We start from the raw sequence: 19371 nt of genomic DNA on the forward strand, positions 1-19371 counted from the left end.
GAGCGTTCTTCGAATAAATAGGAGCTTCGCAATCGATGAACATAATCATAATGTAAATTTAAAGTATGAAATATAATTGCGTATAATTATTGATCTACTAACTTTATAAGCTTCCGATACTATTAAGTAACTAAATTAATTAAAAAAGCTTAAGTTGAAACTGCTATTAGGTTTACTATTCCATAATTTTTAAATTGTTTATTATTTACAGAAAAGGGAGAAAGTATGCAAGATGCGAGGAGAACAAATCATGAGCGGCTGGCAACTGGATCCTTAGCTACTGATGGAGAAGGTATGAATTTGAACCTTTTATAATTAAGTTATTAATGACGAAAGACAATTATTTAAAATAATTGGTAATACTGAAACGGCAAGATTATTAGATTGATAAATGATTATGAATCAGATGCCCAGACATAAAAAGCTTGTAGCGCCAATGATTTATTTATTTAAATAATGCTGAAACGGAGTTCCACGATTTGTCTATTGTGTATTTGTCGAATGTTTAAAATTGAATGCTCAACAATTGTAACTCGACACCTGTTACTAACCTAACCTTACAATTTAGTATTTATGCATTCAAGATATTTTGATCGACACAGTTTTCAGATATTAAATTACAATTATTCCGTATCGCAAATGTTGTTCAATTTCTCGCTATTGCTCGGTCGTCGGCCAGTATAACTTTCATTGTTTTCCGGCGTTTCCTTTTAATTTTTTATATATTATCTCTTAAAGTGCGTTTTATAAATTTGACGAATACTTAAACGATCCTAATTCTTGGGATTGATTTGCTCCAGTTCAAACAATTTGTATGACTCAAAACTTGGCGATTAAAAAGAGTGGCGAAAAGGTTTTTCTTGTAGTAAATGTTAGTTTAGAATCAATTTAACATCATGTCTGTTGACATTCGTAAGTATACTTGGGTACCTATATGAATGAAGTTATTTTGAGTTGAGTAGATGGAACATTTTGGCGGAGATGTCAAATGTCAATCTTCAAAGACTTTGTTTGACGTTTGATGTGTAACGATGTCCGATGTCATAACGATCCATAGAAAAATGATTAAATAGCTAAATATATATGTAAATATACTATATTATATAATTTTGTTTAACCACATCGTATGATTTTATAAATGTGCATATATCCTTCCATTGTCATGGTGATATTTTAAGACGGTTCTAAGAAATCATATCAATTAGTCACTACGTTTGGAATTTTTGCCGTACGTCGCTTGTTATTAGAAAATTGGCAATTATTGTCCAAGACGAGTGGTGACAGTATGGTAGTCCCACGGAGCTGGTGGCGGTAACCTTGACTATCGATCGCGCCAGCCCGGCGCCACCACGATCCACATACCATTGTTTTGTATGAGATTTGAGTTTTATACCTGAAGCGATTCTTTCGATTATAAACTGACAAATTCCTCTCCCATATGGAACACAGCTGTATATGTATTGAATATTATTTCTGGAATTATTTAAGTAAGATTTTAATGCTCGGTTAGTTAACGTGATTTAAGAAAATATTCAAGTATATATTTCGAATTTTTCCAAAGCCAAAATATGATGTAAAAACCATATATTCTTGTTTCCGATAAAACATATAAGAGTCTAAGGTTTACGAGAGTAATTCACTTTTATTTAACTAAAACATATATCTACATCAACGACTACATATACAAAAAAACGTGAAATTTAACGAAAATATCCTATAGAACGAAAATATTTAACAAATTTCAAACTGCCAATTTCTCGCGGCATGTTAAATTATTACAATGTCGTCACCCGTGTCATGACAGTTCGTCACATTGGAGCCAAGTTTCTGAAAAATATGATGTAAGACTGAGCAAATATTATGTCAATCTTTCAGGAGTTAAGCGGTAGTTTCCGTTCCGTTAACAAAATTCATGTAATTATTGGCGCAAACAACTGTATTTTTATTGTTTAAAAGGTGTGTTTTTCTCAGCAATTCTATCCTAATTTAACGGTTGTCTAATTAAATTGAAAACAATCTTTTAATTACGGTATTTAGACGTACGCGCAACATGCATTATAACATAGTGTTATGGGGGAGAAATCGTGGTGGTAGGGCTTATTGTTACCATCACCGTTCCTGAAATTAAATTTTACCTTCCAGAACGTCAGAGCTGGGAGACAGAATGGTGCCGGTTAGCATATTGGGAGCTGCAGCAGCGTGTTGGCCGCCAGTTTAGTGTGCGCTTGCGCGCCGTTGACGTTTTCGGCGGCGGCGGCGGCACATGCGGCTCTGGGAGGCATGGCTTGTGTCTGGACGCGCTCGATACGCGGGAACCGCAAGTTGAACAGGTAAATACATGTTTTAGTTAATTTACTTGTCATTACAGTGTGTAAAGGAACAACGAACATCAATTTACTAGTAGAAATATAAAGCTTATATGGCGGAATTGCTTTTGAGAATACGTAAACAGTTAAATTGCTTAAGCAACATTTTTTAATTATTACTATTCACAATCTTTACAATTAAGCACAATTTACCAAAACATCTTTTTTCACACATCCAATGCATTTCCCGTGACCAATAAATATATTTCTAACCAACAATCTCAAGTATTTAGCACGTGATAAGACATGAATTTAAAAATAAGTACTTTCACATGATCTGACGATTCATTCGTAATAATAATTCTTTACCATTAAATAAGTCTCTTTGACAATTGACTATGTTATGAAGCTATTGCTTTGCTTAATTATTATACAACACTTAGAGAAAACCTTGTCTTCTGTGCTGGTTTCTATTAGTAAGAGATAATAATTAAGCCTCCTTGAATAATTCATCCATCTTTACAAAAGAATACAAATTGGGATTGAATTTTGGATTGAAATTTTTTGTACGGACCTCTTACACAGTATAGGCCTCCTCCAACTGGCTCCATCTCTCTCTATCTTGAGCATTTTTCTCCCAATCTTCTCCACCAACTCGTTTATTTATTTACATACATTATCCTTACGATACCGAGCCAATACGATAATGTCAAGAATATATATATATAATATTAAATATCACGGTTTCGCGAACATATAACGATGTGTCGAAGACATTATGCATTTAGTAGCAACATCTTTGTCTGTGCAACTGACTGTTTCTGGCCCCTTGATTATTTTATTGACTAATTACACATCAAAATGCGTGTGGCGAAAGTGCTTACGTGAGAGAGATCACGGCCCGGTTTGCATTGAACGATGACCCTTGATTATAAATATCGATTTATTTTCGTCGACAAATATTTACATCGTCATTGTTCACGTAAATGGGCGTGTACACGCCTCCGAAAGGAAATACTTATGAGTGACAAATCGTTAGAATATCGATTTTGATCGCGTGATTTTTGTAAACATAGTTATCGGGTTATAGAAGAAAGATTTGTATTTTGTATATTAATAACGAAACTTTAGGAGTGATTTAAAACATTTATGATATATTCTAATTGAGATTATAATCTAATTTAAGGAATTATCATGAAGCTTTTAAACTTCTTTTCTTACATGCTTCGTTCGACTTCATTTAAATACTAATTACTTAACATATTTATTTCTCAGTAGGACATTACATTCACTTACTCGTACATGAAACATACGACATAAATACAATCATACAATGTTTAATCAGTGTTTTATATTGTTGTTTTAATTGCTGCGTAAACTTATTTTGACTTGATGAGAACTTAATAATAATATATTGTCGTTGATTTATGCAAGTATATTTTAATATCAGGTCTATAACAGATATAATCGCATAACATAGGTATATTTCCACACTACATGTATTTCGTATTAAACCTTTATTGACTACAACGTATTTAGAGCAAAGTAAAAAATCATTTATTCATATAGGTAACACAATGTACACTTATGAACGTCAATAACAACGAAATATACATTAAACGCGTCTAATTTTACATTTACTGCCAGTTCTCAAATCAAGGGCGTAGAACGGAAGAAAAGAACTGGCAATAAACTCTCCGCCACTCTTTTTAATCGCTAAGTTTTTCTTGTAATACACAACGTTTGTACCGAGCTGCAACCATCTCACCATCTCACCATGTACCACGTGACATCAGCAGGAGGCATGGTGAAATAGGAGCACGCACTTACATTCTCGTGGGAACAACACGCAAATAGCTTTGAGTTATGAAGGGTCTAAATAAATAGCTAGCCACTGGGGTCTAAGGGCCAGACCCCATCAAGGAGGTTTACATTATTTTTATATCCTCCTTTGAGGTTAAAAGAGACACGTTTCTTGCTCCACAACCGTTGTTAAAAATGTTTTAAAATTTATTTTACTTCAAAACAATTTATATAGTGGTTAGTTAAAAACCTTACTCATTTTCAAGAATAGAGCTTTGAGCGACGGTTTGAAGGGTCTAAATAAATAGTCTATTACATGACAAAATTGTAAACATACAGTACCTCCCACATATTGGCCAGTTGTTAGATCAATTGCGGAGTAAATCGAATGGTTGTATGAAATTAATGTCAATCGATCTATTGTAACGAGAGGAAAATTAGGAAGGTTTTATAATTATTATATCTAAGAAATATACAGCTGAATTTCTTGACTATTCCTCTAAGAGTGTGCAAGTGATAAATGATCTTAACGGGTACTAATTTTCAAGTTTAGCATTACAGATCAAAAATCTATAACATTTAATAATGACTTACTCCGCTAGTTCTGCGACCCAAAATGTATGACCTACTGTAATGCGCTAAAGGTGCCGAACGTAGTCGATGGCACTCTCCATGACTCGTCCTCTCCTTTTCGACCCGGATTTACGCAGTATTTAGCGTTCCACCACCAGTAACTTCTGCTCCTCTTTCACGGTGACACATGTGATGTAAGAGCAGCCCTGCACAGTCTTAGTTTCCAAGCTTCTAAGCAGAACATTCGTATACATGCAATAGCAATTAATGGAATACTTAATACAAGATTGAGTTTCTAATAATTGATTTAGCGCGGCGAGCGAATGTTGATAACCCCCGATAAAAGTGCACATACTATTGATTATTTTCTAGAATTAATTAAACATTCTATGAACGCTTTATACTAGGGCCAAACAGTTCTTAAAGTTCATAAACACCGAACTTGTTTTTTTCGAATTATGCATCCTCATTTTCCCCACTATGTGATATAAGTGTTTAATATATATTGTATTTTTCAGGTGCGGAAAACACGAGCGAAAATCGGTCTAGGCGTAACACTCTCGCTGGAGTCTGACGGGGTCTGGCTTTACAACCGAAGCCAGGAGCCAGTGTTTGTCAGCTCACCGGCTTTGGATGCCGCCGCAGCTAAGGCCCTTTTGGTCTGGCGAGTGGCTCCCGGCCACTGCCTTTGTATTTTCGACCCTGCAACTCCGCCTCCAGCTGTCTCCCTTCCCCACGTGGGTCCAGTGGATCCTAGATCTGTAAGGATCTCCTTCGCAAAGGGCTGGGGTCCGAAATACTCCCGGCGCGATGTGACAGCTTGTCCCTGTTGGCTCGAAGTACTTTTAGCGCCCCCGAGCTGACGTAAAAGACTATTTGCAGAGTGAAGTGAAGTGACTTAGTTCGTGAAATGGAAACCAGACACTCGGTACTATTTCGATTTGCATTTCCACCCTGCGGGGTACGGTTGTTTTGGTCTGGCAATATTTTTTTTTGTGAGTCAACACTGGTGAATATAACATGAAATCCTTATTTTTTTAATGATTTGAAAGCTCTATCAAATTGTAATCAACAATTTAATCTGAGCTAGATTTTTGGCAAACTTTTGTATAATTTTATTGAATGAATTGATTTTTAATTTCATGGCAATATTTCAGTGTTGCAATCACAAAATTTCCGCCAGATTTTGTTGTAAAAATTGTACAATTATAGTTGTACTTGTATAAACTCTGTTTTAAACGCGAGACTGTATATAGAAACTGTATGTACATTATTTTATATATATTTGTAATTATTTATAACAATATGCCTTATATTAGTGTAATTATTTAGTTTAGTACAGATTTACTGTGAGAGTACATTGCTGTATATTGTACAACGAGTTAATGAACATAATAATTTTTTATTGATAACATAAAAATATAAGGCAATTTATTCTCCTGGTAACACTGTTCGTTTAAGCTTTGTACAAACAATTATATTTTAATGAAGTAATGTTGTATTGAGAAGTAGATAAGGGCTGTGTGAAACGCATTTTAAATGAAATATCTCATTTTGTGGGAAGATCCCTAGATTACTAGTTTTTTTAAAGATCTGTCATAGTACATGCGGAAATAGAGCAATTGATTGGATAGATGTAATTATTGTAACCATTAACATTGTGCCTTGCGTTATATTCAAATTATATGTAAAAGGAGACGCTCCAATGTGACCCATACACTATTTTATTCTAAAGGATTTTTAATCAATTAAAACCAATGCAACTATTGTTTTGATTATAACATAATTGCAGTTTCTAAGATGTGTCAGTTGATTAAAATTTAGTCGTGTTCAATTAAGCAATCTAAAAAAACTTTTATATGCGGTGAAGTGAGGGTTCAATGTGGAGTTTGTTGATCTTTGAAACATTTAGGGTATTACAGTCAATTCCACTGGCCTATAATAGTAAGTAAACATTAATTATATAATATACAAATTATTTAAACTCGAATTTAAAGAGTGCTTAGACAGGGCAAGCGATTTGACAATAAGATATTCTAGTCTCTAACATGCTTGCTTTGTCTAATTTGGTACTTATGGCCAGTCTATGGGTTATTTAAAAATTTAGCTATGGTAATGATATACACTGTTATCTTTTGTACTCGTGATTTGAAAATTGGCGCTTAACTTATATTTGACAGATTCGTTGAAAGCCGGAATTTGTAATCTGTGCTTTAAACATCAAGTAGCATGGACAATTTTCTAGGTACTTAATGTTATGTTTTTATTTACACCCGTGTATGCTTAATATTGTTTATACTCATTCACAGATTAATATTACTGTTTAGTCATTACCTTAGACTGATGAAGCGCCTTAATCAAACGTATTTTCGAACAATGTATAAAATTTTTGCACAGATAACTTGGACCATAGATTAAATTATAGTGACTGGCTATAATTATGTGCATAATGTGAAAATTTATATATAAATGTGTTATGAAATGCAATGTACTTATGTAAAGTATATATACATTGTTGAAAATATGTAAAGCTATGTATATTGTGTAGATAGCCACAGTTTTCCATCGCCGATTGTTACGCGTCTGACTGAGATGGATGAGATTAGAATATGCTAAATTATGAATAAAGAAGAGAATATTTTTATTACAGTACTTTTATTTCAAACCTATATTAGTATCAAACTAGTGTCTACATTAAGTGCACAATCGTCTGTTACTTTTAATGTTCTAACAGGCGCCATCTATACAGTAAGACGGTACAACATTTATATTTACAAATATAACAAAACATGAAAAGTATAAAAAGCTACGACTACTAAATAGGTTGTTATGACGATTTCATAAGTCTTTGGTTTCTTTTACTCCAGTTTTTTCATCGTCGTATTTGGTATAAAGAAACAAGCAACTCCGCACGCTGAAAGAAAAAAATATTTGGTGTTATTTATATAATTTAATTTGAATATTCTTTGACATGGTAAATTTTATGGCTCAGCACTGCCACCTAGCTGAATTTATTGATAGTAGCTTAAAATTGTTGCCTTGAGTAGTTCTTTTATGTTTTATTAGATGGCGCTATACGAAATGCTTACATAATAAAACTGTAGCAATGGTGAAGAACGGTGGTAAACAGCCGTAATTAATGAGTGCAGGGAAGGCAATTGTTCCAGTTATTGTACCAAGTCTACCACACATCAGGAAAGTAGCCATTGCCATCACCCTGTGGAATAAATAAAACTTTTCAACTTGTATAAATAGTTATCAAAACGTGCTCTTACAGATTTGCTAAACAATTTTTGGTAGGCGCTTAAAAAAATCAAAGAATTGCTTAATCACTTGTCTTACGACACTAAAAACTTTACTGATTGACTCTGTTTTCTATTTCATGAAAACAACTTGGAAGTATTAATTAATTGATTGACCTTAGAGACGTCGGGAAGAGATCAACAGTAATGCTGGATAGAGAGGCACCAGCGAGCGAAGAAAATGCCAACGCAGCTGTAACGATACCAGTGACCATTGCAGCGCTGGTTCCGAGGAAGGGAAGTATAGCAATCACCAAGGCGCTCAAGATGGCGCACACACCCGCTACTAATTTCTTGCCGCATCTGGAATGATTGAAGGAATGATAACAATTTGTAAAAATAATATTTTAAGTAAGATTGTATCTCCTGTCTCGTAAGAGTCTATTGGATTTCACCATCCAGTATTTTTGAGTTTATCCGTCACAAACGAAAAAATACAATTTATTTTATTTATCAAGACTTCGTTACATCTACAGAAATATAATACAGTTCAATAAAAAAGCGGGCAACTGGCGGCGTTATCGCTTTTGGGCGATCTCTTCGTTCGAACGACGACATCGTTTAGACAACGTTTAACATACCGATTAAGTTGACCAAAATCAAAGGTCCCGGCTGAATTATATTGTATTAGGTACTTAATAACAACGTCATCGGCTGTATCGGTTTTTACGACCAAATATAAGTAGACCCTTCGATGTTGTTATAACAGATTTTGACTGTAGTTATTTAGACAAAAGTAACATAATAAAAAAAGATTTTTTGTCAATTACTTACCGATTAATCAGCACCCCACCAATGCCATACGTAAGTATAGACCCTGCCCCCACCACCATACTCTGGAGGTAAGTCAGAAGACTGGTCTCGATAGGTTGGCAGGCGGACTCATCTATCACCACCTGAACTGGTGCTATTGCTGAGCAGATATTCTCTGTTGTATGTGCCCCTATCATTGCAGCTAGTTGAGGGTACCACAGTCTTATAGTATTCGAGCTGAAAATGTTATAAATTTTAATTCGTAATTTGAATTTTTTTTTGCTTAATTTATAATTGACAGATTCGTTGAAGCTGAAATTTGTAATATGTGCATTCAAATACCATGAACAATTTTCTAGGTAATTAATGTAAGTTAATGGTAAATTTATCGAATCGCGAATAATATAATCTGACATTAGTTATGTTACATAATATATATATATGTTAGTTAATAATTTGAAGCTTAAACATAATGTAAGCAATCATCGTACACTTGAAGCCAAAAAGAGTTCTACAGTTTTTCCCACCCTCATAAATTGTAATACAACATTCTTGTCCGATAATGTCCAAAAGGTCGACTACACGTTTATTGAAGTGTTACTTTGATTTAAACCCTTCAATAAGTCTAGTTAGTTTTTTCGTTACCCCGCGGTGTAACCCCCACTTCCCCTAATGTTAGTTATAAGCTCAAATTTTAAACCACTAATTAAACATCATTTTTGTGACATTAATTGTAGAAGGTACAAATTTTTGGCCTGATCTAGTAACTGACCTGTACTAGTATACACGTAAGAAGTGAAACTTTATGACCTGATTTCTAGAAAAATGATCTACTATATGCAACTTTACAGAAATTGGTTATATAAAGTTAAATTAGATAAAATTTAACAAAAGGCTTTTATTGTCATAGACATGAATTCATTATATCCTATTACTACTAAGATTATTACAGAATTTCATTAATTGTATTAGAATTATTACTATCATTGTTATCGTTATTATATATTTTTGTTATTAATGGCTTCGAATCAACCGTGGTAGGGACAAGAAAAAGATGGCCCGTAACCGAAAAATGTGACGGTATTTTTTTTCCAACGCCGATAAAGAAGACTATCACTTCAAAAAAACCTAGCCTAACATTGCCGGCCTTTTAAAAATTGGTACGCACTTTGAAGGACCCTAAGTTGAATTGGTTTAGAAATACTTCAGTGGGCAGCTGGTTACATACCGGTAATGCGCGGCTAAAACTGCCTTCAGAAACGCTTAATTGTGGAACGACAGACGTCACAGATGGTATTGAGAGATTATAGAAGATGAGTTTTGAAAGACATTATAGTTCTATCAAAAGCCGACGGAGATGAACTTAATCCGATTTCAAATAAACATTGATGAAATAATAACTTGCTTCTTTAACTAATAATTCAAAAAATTAGAATATAAATTGAAAACAAAATATAAATATGTTATCAACTAATAACTATTGTTCATTCTTTACCTGCTAGGTAAAAACAAAAGAAAACTGTTAAATAATTGTTAGATTTTTAATTTCAAAGGCGCAAATATTGAAGCTAATACCGGCCAACAAAGGCAAACACATTAGAAAATGATGACTGACCCAAACATGCAGCCAATATGCGTGAAGCAGATGAGTAGTAAGTAAGCGGCATATGGCGGTTTGAACAGGGGAGCTATCTGCTCCCTACCGGCTTTCAGGGCCGCCAACCCGCGAGCTTGTTGAGAGCTTTTTTCTTCTACCAATACTTTTACCTGTAAATAAAGTTATCGCTGTAAAGGACTAAGAATTATTCGTAGAAAATTAAATACGTTTATTAAAGGTTTTTGGTAAAATTTGATTCTATTTCCCAACGTAATTTTCGAAATTTTCTGGCATTTTGACTACCATATCCAATATAAATTTACTTACTGGGTATGTATCGGCAGGTTTTCCAGTATTCAACACATATATATTTCTAAATATCTCCAGGGCTTCATCATTTCGGCCTCTGGACATGAGGAACTTGGGGCTCTCTGGCATAAAGAAGAAAGCCACACCCGAGAGGAGAGGAACTAATGCGGCAGCCAGTAGAAAGAGATTCCAAGCGTGGATAACTGACATTTAAGTTATTTGTTAAAAAAAGTTATGAATTTCACTGGTTTTTATATTATTAGAAATTAAAAAGTTAATAAAGTAAATGAATCTAAAAGTTTTTTTACAAAGAATAATATTTTCGTCTAGTGTTTTTATAAACATTCTTAGAATTTCATTTAGTAATTGATATTATATTAAATAAAATTTATATGTATAATTAGTTATAAAAATTAAAACCGTCAAGATACTTCTATAATTAAAGATTTTTAAATAATATGTGACTTTAACGATTTTTGATGTTGATAATTTGTATAGAAAGTATTGTTTCTAAACAGTATATTTCACGGGTATTAATTGCACTTATTGCCAAGGAGTACCTGGATTTCATATTATTTACAATTTTTTAAATTATTATGTCTAACCAAATAGATCGCCAAAGGGTCTGAAATGCCAATCCTGCGTGAGTATAGCCCAAGCTAACAGTGGCAGTGTGGCGTTCGCTATTGTGTAGAAGAGGCTGGTGAGTAGAATGACGCGCGCGCGCAGTTCCGAACGATGCATCTCAGCCAAATACGAGATCAAAACTGCGAATGGCCCATTAAATCTGAAACAAGAATGAACAAAGTGGTCGAGGGCGAGTAAAATTAAGTAGGCAAGTGTAGGAAAGTGAAAACTTCAATGTGTTTTAAAATAAAATAAATATGTTAATATAATAACTAATAAGATAAGGTATGCAGGTGATAGATAGTCTAAAACAGTAAGCGAATCTACTGGACCAAAAGGGAAAAGCAATAAGGGCAGACCAATAGGGCGATTGAAGGGTTAGCTGGAAAAAATTGGAGAACGTTGACACAAAATAAATTAGGGTGGAAAAAGTTTGAGGCCTTATCCTAGACAGGACCCACGGCCACCCTGTACATTTTGTTAAATGTATATCAGTAAGATGTGGACGAATAAAGGTTATTTTATTATAAGGTGTGCAAGAAAAAATAGTTTTTACAAATCTTTTTCTATTGGCTAATGAAGTGGCAAGGGTTCAAACTAATACAACTACCTAAGATTAACTACGACAGATAGCTACTATCACATTCACTTACGGTTAAATTAGATTAGTATATATGAAATAATGATATGAACTGCAGTGAACCGTTGAATTTTAAAAATAAAAATCATTAATTTTATGAAATAATAAATGTTTACGCTATCCCAGTTACCTATAGTCCTCTCTGTTAACATTTTCTGTCATTACCGCACCAATACCCTAAACACTACTTTGTCTCTTTTACTATCTTCAAGTGTAGGAGTTCTACATGCTCCCGCGCTGGAGGGAAGATTTAACCGCCGACGCGAAGTCACGCGTGTGCTTACTCTTGCGCTTCTTGTGCTTATAGTTTTATTTGTGGTCTTCTATCACGGAGAAAGGTGAAGAGACGGAGGACTATAGGTGAGTGGTGTTTCCATATTTTAACGCCGCATTCCACTTGCACCTCGGCCTACTTTTCTTTGTCTTCGCCGCTACATACAATAATAATAAAGTATATTTGCCTACTCACAATATTGCATTTTACAGATGACCATCTGTGAGAGGCTGGTGGTTCCATAACAGAAATTATACAAAGAGCTGACTACATACGATAACTAAAGTAGTTAACAAATTAAACAAACGCATGAGTGGTTATGGCAATGATTGATAATTGGCACCAAAATCTTTACTTACAAGAAACCACTAGCGAATTGCGTGATAAGAAGCATGGTGAAGCTCTGGCTCATCGCAGCAGCGATTTCTACCAGTCCCGAACAGAAGAATCCCCAGACCAGGATCTTACGACGTCCGAGGGTATCAGAGAGGAAGCCCCATACCATGGCTGATGAAATCATGCCTGAAATATTATAATTATGTGTACTTATCATAATTAAGCTTGTAGCAGAATACCTCAGGGTATCAGGATATTTTTATTGCTACAAATAATTTTTTTTTATTCATATAGGTAACAATGTACACTTATGAACGTAAAAACAGAAATGTATATAAAATGCTTCTAAGTTTACAGTTACTGCCAGTTCCAAATCAAAGTCGTAGAACGGAAGAGAAGATCTGGCAATAAACTCTCCGCCACTCTTTTTAATTGCCAAGTTTTTGTTTTGTTGTTTATATTAATATTGTCAAAGTCTTTGAGACATTTAAACTATAAAAACTGGCTCAATTGTGGATACCTGCAGTAGAGTTTCGTTATCGGACGTCAAGGCAGAATACAAAATACCATTCGTATCACCTCGAGGTCCGTTGTTTTATAACTGAGCGTTCCTTGAGGCAGTTTTAGCCGCGCGTGGTGCGTCCACTATGTGGAACCAGCCCACAGAAGTGTTTCCGAACCAATTCGACTTAGGGTCCTCCAACAAAGGAGCGTGCCAATTCTTGAAAGGCCTGCAACGCACTTGCGAGCCTTCTGGGAATGTGAGTGTCCATGGGCGACGGTATCACTTAACATCAGGTGAGCCTCCTGCCCATTTGCCTGCTATTACATAAAGAAATCTACTATAGTTGTTAAAAAATAATGGTTAAAATTATTCAGTCCGTGTAAATTCCGAAACTAGATTTTCTTCATCGAATGACATATTCAAATAAAAATTTGTTTATTTGAAAGAATAACATTTAAGATACAGATTCAGAACAACTTTCTAAGACTTATCCAAGATATTACGCAACGAACCACTGTACAGGACTTTTAAACGCTCAGCAATAAACTTAACAATATTATTGTTTTTAATTTAGTTTAGTCACGAGTTATGTCTGTTAGTAATCCTCTTATCTCATAGCTTTAACGAGGTAGGAACGTACAAAATAATTGTTAACTATGGAAATAGGTTACTTCAATTTTGCCATAACAGTTAATCGAAACAAAAAGTTGGAAGGAAACTGTTGTGGTCTCTGGCAGAATGACTAGCGTTGTGGAACACGTCTGCTTCATAGCATAATGCTGAGCCAGGGCCAATTGCAACCCACTAAAAGTGTACCGAACTTTTTGTCCATATTTTTTGTTTTTTTCCTTTTTAATTATTATTATTTTGAATAACTATATGTTATGTCTATGAAAACATTATTAGGTTATTGACATCTTTTAATAAAACATAGATGCAAAATGTAATGGGCGTTATCAGATAATGTTTGATATTTTATCAAACCGGGATTTGCAATGTGCGTGGCAGACTAGAGTCAAAACTATAGCGAACGTGAGAGACGGTTATTCAGTCTATAACCATCACAGCCACAACCTTTCAGAGGTCCTACCGGAGACCTAGCGGCAGAAGCGCATCCTAGTCTACCTTTAAAGATTGCCGCTCTACGTCACTTAACATTGAACATATCAATTATTCTATTAAGAGAGATTTTTTTTAAAAACAAATATAACAGGACATCAAGGCTCAAGGTGGTTACGGAATTTTCAATGTATTTCATTTGTAAAATATATTTCAAAGGCCAAGCGATGTTTCTAAATCTTATGTTCTCAAAATCAAGTTAAATCCCTTTAAATCTCACGTCGTTGATTTTTTTGACGAAAATTAATGTAAACATTCATCACACGTCTAGTTCAAGACCATAAGTAAGAGGTTGATTCATTTGAACTAAGGTTATTTAAAAATAAGTGTGGCCTAGTTGCTTTAGCGTAAGACTGTCATCCCTGAGGTCGTGGGTTCGATCGACCAATCACCTGATCACCTATTACATTGATATTATTATGACAAAGATACAGAAATCTGAGGCCCAGACCTAAAACGGTTGTAGAGCGACTGATTTTTTTTAAATAAAATAATTGTTATTTGTTCATACAACTATACTTAAAATACACATTTTTTAAATTTACTACCAGTTCTAAAATTAAGAGATTGAACGGACTGAAACTATAACGCTCTGTTTTTGTATTAAAGAATTCAAGGCCAATCTGATAGATAACTAAAACAGGACAAGTAGAGAGAGATATGTAATAATAGTATGTAAGCAGATATTAAACTTACCGCCATAAGTAATACTATTAAGTGTTCCCATATCAAGTAGCTTCAGACCAATGTCACATTGGGCTCGTGTAAAGATGTAAGAAGTGGCGCTGGTGACGGAGACGGCGCTCCAGAAGGCGGGCAAGGTGCACAGCATGAGCCACACATTGTGCCAACCATACTGCGTCGCTGCTATCGCTTCTTCGAAATCTGATGCTGGCTCTGAAAAACCTCTGAAGTGAGATTAACTGCTTTTTTGTTACTTGTAATTCAGCTAACATTGTGATCATTCAGCGAATCCTGTGTTACAAATGAGACTTTAGCTGAAAAGACATGCATGTGTGTCGAAAGAGATTTTTTTTTAATTTACTTACTCTCTCAAAACCATATTATTTATCCTTATATTTTTTTATGATTCATCTAATGTTAAGTTATACCGCCGCCCATAGACACTCTCAATGCCAGATGGCTCGCTAGTGCGTTGCTGGCATTTTAAGAACAGGTACGCTCTTTTCTTTAAAGACCCTAAGTCGGATTGGTTCGGAAAAACGTCAGTGGGCAGCTGGTTCCACATAGTGGTGGTGCGCGGCAAATACTGCCTAAAAAGTCAGTTGTGGAACGACGGATATCGAGGTGATATAGGTGGAATTTCGTATTCTGCCTCGATGTCCGATGGTGAAACTCAGCAGGTATTAATATATTCAGTTCAAACTTAGGGTCAATCATCCCTTTAAGGTCATGAACTTGTAATCTAACCTATATATTGACACTACTTGATTAAATATTGCGTTATAATATTTAAAAATAGTATTCTTAATCTGACATGAGTTCAAACACGAAAGCGTAGTCAACATATGAGATGTATATTCACTAAAACAACGTGATAAAATAAATGTGTCATTTACGAACTGAAGTCAATATTTATACTGCTATTTTAGACGCAATACCCATACCTCTTATAAATTATTTCCTACGCGTTTATAAAATAATGATGCAATCTTCACGTCATAATGGTACTTTTTATCGGTTTTAGTATCAGTCAATAACAAATAAAATACATAGAATATCCCCAGAGCATAATAAGGAATCGTTACCGACCAGTGGCGAAACATAAGACATTGATACTATATTTATATATAGATATTACGAAATATTTACAATATTCTATGCCTACATAGCAATAATGATAATTAAAATTTGGTTAAAAAATTAAAAAGTTTGATCCTTGTGGCAGCCTCGCTGTATTGCGATAATTTTTCGTTTGCCGAATCTTTACTTGTATCATTTGATTAGGTTTATCTTGTTAATCGAGGCCAGGTAGCTTTTATTCTACAACGTAATGACAAGCAAACAAGCTCCCTATACAAATTACAAAACACACCAGCTATTTTAAGATCTATTTATTACAGGGTAAAGAGTTTATTTATTATACCAGTTTCTTTCAACTTGATATTTCAATTACATTCTAATTGTAACATATATTTATTTAAATGATTTGAATTGATAAACTAAGAGGCAGCGGGATCAAGTCAAACGAGCGGTCAATCTGTGGAGTGTCAATGGAGTGGTTTTAACCATAATAAATCTACGTATGCAGTGTTGGCCCATGAGGTCGTAAGTTCTTTCTATGTGCGCATAAAATTCTCTTGAATGGTAAAGAAAAATATTGAAAACACATGATACAGATGTCTGTAGCTCAGACCTTAAAGGTTTTGATGCCAGAGATTATATTTTTTTAAATCTAATTTTCACCACTGGAATTTAGTAAACTATGACTAATAAGCATCTGATAAGATTTGGCGATTGTCCAGTTGAAATAGACCGCAAAGAGACGCAGTTTCACGAAGTGTCACTGGCTGAAGACATCGTAAAAATGTAATAAGTCTGGGAATGTTGCGTGTGACGCGCGCAAACGGACACTATAGACACAGATTTACAACTGTTTTATAAAATTCTTATTAGGCGATAAATGAAACTAATTTACATTGTCTTAGAGAAAGAAAATATGACATAACAAATTTACACACAACAATTATATTAGAGGATAAGCAAGCTAGAAAGCAAGGGAAAAAAATTAAACAAGCAACCACAAATAAAAAACAAAAAATGGATTTATCAAAATCATTTTAGTTTTACGCACTGTTTTTTGACGTTACTATTACCACGAACGTACACAATTAATAATTAGGCTATCTAAGGAAGGAATTACGTTGGCCCAGTCCCAAGACCTGAAGTACGTTAATGATCTGTATATTATATATGTTATATTTTGGCTGTGAGTGATTTTAATTACAACGCATGGCATACCAATTCCTTTACTAAACTCAGTTATGCGCACAATGACAAAGACAAAACATTTACGCAGTACACCAACCTTTTGCCAGCTTCTCCAGATTACTCGAAGAAAGTCCCGTAACTTTGAATAAGTGTTCATGATGAATGTCCTCCTTCGGCCTTCCCGCCTCCACGTCTGTTTTGGTCATGTTCAATTGTTTGTCCGTATGTCCATCCCCACGGACGTACAGGCCGATGCCCGTACAGTAGCTATGCGGTGTGTAGTCATATCGTCATATTATATACTTAAAACGAAGATTTTATCTCCAAAGTTTGCTCTGGGATTTACATGTTTACCGACCAAGCAGTATTGTACTCAACATTGGTTATAGAGTGCGAAAGACTGTTCATGGATATGTTGAAACAGCTGATGATAAAATTATACTATGTGGTGATTAAGAAATGCTTGAAGTCAAACTTGGCCTTCGCCAACTAAAAGGAATCGACATGAGTGAGCCGCCACGGTGCCACGAAACGGACAATCGTGTTATTCAAAATACAGATAATTAATGATGTTATGTTGAACACAGATAAAACTTTCACATACTTCTAACGCGATTATGTATTTATTTATTTGTATTTTTCAGCTAACATACATATTATTCAATATACTCAGTTATATAGATCATAAAGCAGAAAACTTAAGTAAGTCTAATTATGTACAAAAATAAAAAAAAAACAAAACAAAACTGAAATTTTACATTACACAAACGACAAATAATACTTAATATTTCAAAGAAAAAACAAACTGTTACTGCTAAAGAAAGTCCAGTATTTCCTCACATCTTGTTTGGTGAGGTGGAAAATATCAACATATCACAGTGTCACAGATAAAACCCGGATGATTGGTGAATTTTGCAGGTAATTCGTGTATGTACGAGGCACGTGGAACATTTGTGGGTATCGTGTCGCATACCGTGGAGAGATACTTAGAGAAATTACCGACAGAAAATAATCATGGACTTGATTGGCCGACCCATTAAGAGTACCTGCATTAGAGAATCTGCATAATTATCGAAACTCGTACTGTTTAAAACTAAGGAATTTCACAATTTCTTTTATATAGTATGGAAACCGGATGAAACATTTCATACTCCAGCACGCTTCTCACATAAGCAAAATAAAAGCTAATAGACGAGCTTAACCCTCCGAATAATGGTATGTCTACTAGAAATTCTTATAGTGATGAGTCACAGCATGCTAAGTATGGGTAATTATTGCCTGGCACACAGCCCTGCCACACACACGAGACAATCCATATACCCTTGAAAGTGTAAAAAGTTTTTATTTAAACTTGTTGAAATAAGCTGTGACTAGGCTTAGCCTTGAATTAGGGTTGTTGAATAACTATCCTATCCTATTATTTTATTTATTTTTAATTCCACCACATATATAATGCTATATCTACAGTATATACTGTATATTTTCTAAAATATATGAAGATTACAGTAAATAATGTAAAAAAAAGTAAATAAACAAATTACAATAAAAATACATGTCCAGTTTTAGGTTTTACTATTGGGTTAGCAGATACATATTAGTAAAACACGGCAATTCTTTTTTATAATTTAGTTCTGTACTACCTTAGCGATTAAGGCCTTTGTGCCAGTCAGTGGTTAGGCTGGTCAAAGGTCCTTTCTGGTCCTGATCATTCCAACCTAAAGGGATGGTATAGTTACACCAACCTTACTCAACAAGATCCATAAATATCATGTTTCACGAGCTAATTTAAGCGGTTTATAATGTGAGAAGTATTGGCCTAGTGACTTCAGCGTGCGAGATCCCTGAGTTCGTAGCTTCAATTCCCGGCTGTGCACCAATGGATCTACTTTCTATGTGCGCATTTAACATTAGCTCGAACGGTGAAGGAAAACATCCTGAGGAAACCGGCTTTAATAACCAAATTTAATTAACATATAATCTCGAAACATATACAGAAATCTGAGGCCCAGGCCTAAATTTTTTGTATTGATTTATTTTATTTATTTAACAAGCTGTGACAATCACATGTAAAATAACATGCACGAAGAGATAAAACAAAACTATGGACATCCAGAGCGCTCTCGTTTATCTGAATGCTTAATCTGGATAGATGAGTTTTGGGAGGCAACGGTCTTACACTCAAAGATCTATTACATGGTGCAGTACTCTATTAAAATAAGCGTTAACCGCTCCAACGCGCTCTATACTGTATACTCAGTATTCAGTATTCCTCCTA

The 19371-nt window shown here is 34.6% G+C and overlaps 2 protein-coding genes across 3 annotated transcripts in view; one reads left to right on the top strand and one right to left on the bottom strand.

The window, feature by feature from the left end:
- The window catches only part of LOC123708014 (mothers against decapentaplegic homolog 6), a 26879-nt gene extending 19553 nt beyond the window's left edge, over nucleotides 1–7326 (top strand). For both annotated transcript variants that reach the window (XM_045658435.1, XM_045658434.1), the window contains 3 exons: nucleotides 212–292; nucleotides 2143–2330; nucleotides 5201–7326. In XM_045658435.1, coding sequence (XP_045514391.1) covers nucleotides 212–292; nucleotides 2143–2330; nucleotides 5201–5545 — 614 coding nt within the window. In that variant the 3' untranslated portion in view covers nucleotides 5546–7326. The remainder of the gene's footprint in view (nucleotides 1–211; nucleotides 293–2142; nucleotides 2331–5200) is intronic.
- Nucleotides 7320–17373, bottom strand: LOC123708013 (synaptic vesicle glycoprotein 2C-like). Its single transcript, XM_045658433.1, has 10 exons — nucleotides 17194–17373; nucleotides 14841–15041; nucleotides 12544–12706; nucleotides 11249–11430; nucleotides 10662–10846; nucleotides 10353–10504; nucleotides 8759–8974; nucleotides 8102–8287; nucleotides 7772–7899; nucleotides 7320–7596 (listed from the first exon to the last, which is right to left on the bottom strand). The coding sequence occupies exons 1-10, from the start codon at nucleotides 17300–17302 to the stop codon at nucleotides 7541–7543; spliced, it is 1578 nt and encodes a 525-aa protein (XP_045514389.1). The 5' UTR covers nucleotides 17303–17373; the 3' UTR covers nucleotides 7320–7540.
- Between the last annotated feature and the right edge of the window lie 1998 nt (nucleotides 17374–19371).

This window comes from Pieris brassicae, chromosome 4, assembly GCF_905147105.1.
Source record: "Pieris brassicae chromosome 4, ilPieBrab1.1, whole genome shotgun sequence".
NCBI lineage: Eukaryota > Metazoa > Arthropoda > Insecta > Lepidoptera > Pieridae > Pieris > Pieris brassicae.